At 48.0% G+C, this 6000-nt stretch overlaps 1 protein-coding gene across 1 annotated transcript in view; it reads left to right on the plus strand.

The window, feature by feature from the left end:
- The window catches only part of DOC2B (double C2 domain beta), a 125555-nt gene extending 120881 nt beyond the window's left edge, over window positions 1-4674 (plus strand). The window contains exons 8-9 of the mRNA XM_035139755.2: window positions 1277-1373; window positions 4297-4674. Coding sequence (XP_034995646.1) covers window positions 1277-1373; window positions 4297-4433 — 234 coding nt within the window. The 3' untranslated portion in view covers window positions 4434-4674. The remainder of the gene's footprint in view (window positions 1-1276; window positions 1374-4296) is intronic.
- Window positions 4675-6000: the final 1326 nt, after the last annotated feature.

Genomic DNA, 6000 nt, shown 5'->3' on the forward strand with positions numbered 1-6000 from the left:
GGCCATGCTGGCTGCTGGGATTTGGAGTCCAATACCCAGGTGGCGCTGTGGGTTAAACCACAGAGTCTAGGGCTTGCTGATCAGAAGGTCGGCGGTTTGAATCCCTGCAATGGGGTGAGCTCCCATTGCTCGGTCCCAGCTCCTGCCCACCTAGCAGTTCGAAAGCACATCAAAGTGCAAGTAGATAAATAGGGACCGCTCCGGCGGGAAGGTAAACGGCGTTTCCCTGCGCTGCTCTGGTTCGCCAGAAGCGGCTTAGTCATGCTGGCCACATGACCCGGAAGCTGTGTGCAGACAAATGCCGGCTCCCTCGGCCTATAGAGCGAGATGAGCGCAGCAACCCCAGAGTCGGACACGACTGGACCTGATGGTCAGGGGGCCCTTTACCTTTTTACCATCTGGAAGGTTGCCATTTCTCCATCAGGGCAAAGGGGGCACTGCCCCACCAACCTGTATCTACTCTCAGCCAACACTCATCTTCCCACTTAAAACCAGTCCAGGAGTTGGCACTCTTTAGCAGGCCACCAAGTAAAAATGAGATGGCCCTTGCTTGACACTGAACTTAAGAACATAAGAGGAGCCTGCTGGATCAGACCAATGGCCCATCTAGACCAGCATCCTGTTCTCACAGTGGCCAGCCAGGTGCCCCTATGGGAAACCCACAAGCAGGATTCAAGCACAAGAGAACTTTCCCCTCCTGTGGTTTCCAGCAACTGGTATTCAGAAGGATTGCTGCCTCCCACCATGGAAGCAGAGCGGAGGCACCGTGGCTAGGAGGTAGCAATAGCCTTCTCCTCCATGAATTGGTCTGATCCTCTTTTTAAGCCACCTAGGTTGGAGGTCGTCACTACCTCCTGTGGGAGGGAGTTCCACAGATTAACTATGTGCTAAATGGACTTTCTGTTATGTGCCCTGTTTCTTCCAACATTCAGCTTCATTGGATGTTCCCAAGTTCTAGCGTTATGAGGGATAAAAAATAAAATAAAATTATCCACTTTTTCAATTCCATGCATAATTTTAGAAACTTCTGTCAGACTCTTACTCACCTTGTCTCTAAACTAAATAGTCCCCAACACTCTGGCGCCACCTCCTGTTTGGGCTCCCAGACTTTCGCACCATCAGCCCCTATTGGCACCAACAGCAACCCCTGCAAACTGCAAATTCTCCAGTGCACCACCAAGTCTGCAGCTTCTGGTTCATTGAAAGAGTGCTGGACGATAAGAGCGAGAAGTTCGGAAACACGTCCTGAATGCATGTTTCTCCCTTTCCGCTGCAGGAATTTTGCTACGAGATTAAGCACGGTGACTTGGCGAAGAAGACCTTGGAGGTGACGGTGTGGGACTATGACATTGGCAAATCAAACGACTTTATTGGTGAGTCTGAGGTTCCCAAGGGAGATCTGCAAACCTTTGATAGTTTAATTGTCAAGGCACTGGACTGTTAAATGTCACCTGGATTCAGCATGTCCTTTACAGCAGATTGCACAGATTCCCACTAAGTATCTTCCCACTAGGGATAGAGGGCTCAGCTCTTGTCAATTTAATTTCACAGTGCATGACAATTTCACCTGTGTTTATTCTTAAACCCCTTCCATCCCATTTCCATATTAATCTGTAATTTTTTTAAAAAAAAATTCCATACAAAAATTTGTATTTCAATACATACCTGTATGTATCTAATCACAAAATAGTATCTTAAATACAGAGTTTATTTCAATACACACATCCCCCCCCCCTGAAATTCACATTTTGTAACACATTCTGGTGCAGTTCTTCTGAGCTAAGAGTCTATGTTGCAAAATTTGTAGAAGTACAAAAACTGAAGAATAATGGTGGCGCTTCGAATCCCTGTGACGGGGTGAGCTCCCGTTGCTTGGTCCCAGCTCCTGCCAACCTAGCAGTTCGAAAGCACATCAAAAAGCAAGTAGATAAATAGGAACCGCTACAGCGGGAAGGTAAACGGCGTTTCCATGTGCTGCTCTGGTTTGCCAGAAGCGGCTTTGTCATGCTGGCCACATGACCTGGAAGCTATACGCCGGCTCCCTCGGCCAATAATGCGAGATGAGCGCGCAACCCCAGAGTCGGTCACGACTGGACCTAATGGTCAGGGGTCCCTTTACCTTTTATCCATAATTTGGTCTGTTCCCCCATTAGCATAATTGTAGGGTTGGAAGGGACCATGAGAATCATCTAGACCAACCCCAGCAGTGCAGGAACCTGCAGTTCAGGAGCCCCAACATGGGACTCGAACCCGCGACCCTGAGATTAAGAGTCTCATACTCTGAGCTATCTCCTTCCTCCTTAAAAGAGGAAGCCCCAGCCAATATACACACAGAGCTTTTAGAAGGCTACAGAGGTAAAATATGATTTGGGTGAAATTGGTGGGATTAGGGGGCAGAGTCTGTGAATTTAATTAAGTGCATCCCTTTCTCTCCACCCCCTTTCCCTTTTTTAATTGCATTTTGTGGATGAACAGATAAACAACAAAGCACAATGGCTGGTGAAAATGCAAAACAACTTACCTCTCACTGTCAGAGAGTCCACCCCCCTGCAATGCAGGAAGCTTTTGCCCAACATAGGGCTTGAACCCACGACCCTGAGTTTAAGATTAGTCTCACGCTCTTCTGACCGTACTTGATTATGTTCCTCCACCATTCCTTTTGAATTGGTTCCTTTGCATTTAAAGGCAAGAGCTGTTTGACATTGGAGTGGACTGCCTTGGAAGGCGGTGGACTCTCCTTCATTTGAGGTTCTTCAGCAGAGGTTGGATGGCCGTTTGTCAATGATTATTTAGCTGTGATTCCTGCATTGCAGGGGGCTGGAACATGGGGTCCCTCCCAATTATGCAGTTCTATGACTATATGAAATCAACGGGGTGAAATGCCGTGTTGTCAGCGTAATTGATGCAGTGCGTAAGACAAACTGCAGCGGAACTGCAACGAAGGTGGGGAACAACAGGGAACAACGTCTCCTTACATCTCTAAGCATCCCTTCTATCAATGACCATTGATATAAGAAAAAAAACTGCTCTTTTTCCCTTATGGGGTACCCAAGAGCCCATATAGAGTCCTCTTTTTAGGTTCTCTATCGGTAGGAGGAAATAACAGAGACCAAACAGAGAATATCGAGAAGCAAAGCAGCTAGTAAGCCTGATTTTTATTAACTGTTGCAACAGGGTGCTCCCCTCACATGCAGGAGAGAGGAGGAGGACCCAGAACAAAGGGGTGCCCACCCTTATAATTGCTCACCCTCAAACTCCAGACCACCCCCAGAAACATCATACATACATCACAGAAGGGGTGTAGCCCAAGACCACCCCCCATAGCTGCCAAGTTATCCCTTTTTTAAAGGGATTTTCCCTTCTGCTGAATAGGCTTCCTCGCGAGAAAAGGGAAAACTTGGCAGCTATGCACCCCCCAGATACATCATACCTACATCACAGAAAAGGCTGTCTATGGTTGAAACTCGGAAAATTAGAATATTGTTGAAAAGTGCATTTATTTCAGTAATGCAACTTTCTTATTTTTTATTTTTATTTCTTTTTTTACAAATGCTTTATTTTGGAAATTCCACAGTAATAAAATAAATAGTTACAATAATACAAAAATAAACAAAAATAAACATCACTATTTGTTGTTGTTGTTGTTGTTGTTGTTGTTGTTGTTTAGTCGTTTAGTCGTGTCCGACTCTTCGTGACCCCATGGACCAGAGCACGCCAGGCACTCCTGTCTTGCACTGCCTCCCGCAGTTTGGTCAAACTCATGTTCGTAGCTTCGAGAACACTGTCCAACCATCTTGTCCTTCATTAAATACATTCCATTTATAATTGACCCGCCTAACGACAAATAATTGCAATTACAACAAATAAAGGCTTGACATATCTTGCTTTGCATGTCATGCATCTTATCTCATATTGCATTACTGAAATAAATGCACTTTTCGATGATATTCCAATTTTCCGAGTTTCACCTAAACAACAGAAATCTGAGTGCGTTGTTTATCTCCTGTTTGGCAAGTTACCTGATTGCATTATCTGCGTTTTGGCCACTCTTTTGTTATTATAACTACTTAATTCCTGAATCTAGGTCACAGGTCACAGGCTCACACCCTGTTCATATCTTGAATGTGCCCTTACGACAGGATTTGTGAGGAAAGAGACAATGGGGACCTTAAAATTCTTATAACACCATGATGCAAACGCAAATTTTGTACTGATCCTTTTTGGGGGGGCGGGGGATGCATAAACAGCCACTACTAGGCTCTGCCTGCCCATTTGTCTCTCATTTGTCTCCCTCAGGTGGCGTGGTGCTTGGGATCAATGCCAAAGGGGAGCGCCTGAAGCACTGGTTTGACTGCTTAAAAAACAAGGATAAGAAGATTGAGCACTGGCACACGCTCACAAACGAGCTGCCGGGGGCCCTCCTCAGCGATTGACCTCACAGACACACCCCGGGTACCTGGGAAGAGCATAGCACACAACCCTGGCCAAGGAACAACGGCTGCCTTCAGATTTCCTGTTTACTTCATGCCATGGGAGGGATCCCATGTCGGCAAGGATTGAGAGGGGGCGGGCCTTGCTTGGAAGGTCCCAGCTCCAGCCAATATGCAGGGAACTATTTGACACTGCTACACGCCCCCCTAAAACAAAACAAAAAAAACCACAACAACTTGTTATTTCCTGTTGTTTGCAAGCTTCAGTCCTACAGATTTCTCTGGGATGCCTTGAAATTACTCTTGCAGCAAGTTGGTTTTGTGTGTGTGTGTGCGTGTGTGTGTTTGGGGGGGGGAGGGAAAGTCTAGAGGGCGCATGCATTAGATCTGTGACTTCTTTGATATTCTGGATTCAGTCCTTGCTGCCTTGTGAACACAGTGGCAACATGAATGCACAAATATATAGTAATATAGATATATAGATACATGGGTTAGGGGTTTTTTCCTCTTCCTCTTCTCTTTTGGTTTTTGTCATATGTAACTAATGCAAAGTGTTTTGTTGAATCTCCAAATTAAGAGATACTCTGTGACATCTCTAGATGTTGTTTGTCCTCGGTGTATGTGCGAGAGATTGGGGGTGAAGGTGGGCAGGGGGTGGTCTGTTTTCAATTTTGCTCTGAAGTATTTCAGCTGTCCTGTTAGATAAGCGGCGAAGAAGCTGTGGCCCTCGAGATGCTTTTGGATTCCAACTCCCATCGCTCCCCAGACCAGGGCCGTCTTAAGCATATCTGGCGCCGTGGTGCAAAGATCCCTCTGGCGCCCCGCCCTGCCCCGTTTCCCGGCGCGGCGCCCCCTGGTGGCCTGCCGCCCTGGGCCACCCAGCCTTGCCGTAGGGCCGGCCCTGCCCCAGACCACTGGCCATGCTGGGACCTAAGAATGTAGGAGGCTGCCCAGGGCCGTCTTAAGTGCCCCTGGCGCCGTGGTGCGGGCGGGCGCAGCTCGCGGCGCCCTCCTGGCGGGCCGGCACCATGGTGCCCTGCGCCACCCAGCCTGGCCGTAGGGCCGGCCCTGAGGCTGCCTTATACCCAGACCGTTGGTCCATTCAGCTCACTATTGCCTGCACGGACTGGCAGGAGCTCTCTGGGGGTGTCCTACAGGGAGTCTTTCCCCCCAGCCCTATCATTGGGGATTGAACCTAGGGGACACCTGCACGATAAGCAGATGCTCTGGGTGTTGGAGTTCAATGTCTTGAGGCCCGCAGCTTCCATGCCGCTGTGTCTGACAATCTGCTCAAAACATGAACGGTCAACACACAACACAAAGGGCTGTGTCACTCACCTGAGGCGACCGCTACCTTCTTGAACCCTCATCTTCTCCGGCCTCTTCCCTGTTAAGAGAAAACGAGAGAGGCCGCTGAAGAATTGCCAAAGGCTTCTCGCTGGTTTCCAGAGAATTATCCAAGCGGGAAGATCAGAGGCAGATCAGATCCTCCTCACTGGAACCTCCAGTTGCTCCATAAGAACTGAGAGGCCTGACTTTTGTGCAGCTAACACACCTGATAAACCAGAAG

The sequence above is a fragment of the Zootoca vivipara genome, chromosome 15, assembly GCF_963506605.1.
Source record: "Zootoca vivipara chromosome 15, rZooViv1.1, whole genome shotgun sequence".
NCBI classification, from domain to species: Eukaryota; Metazoa; Chordata; class Lepidosauria; order Squamata; family Lacertidae; genus Zootoca; species Zootoca vivipara.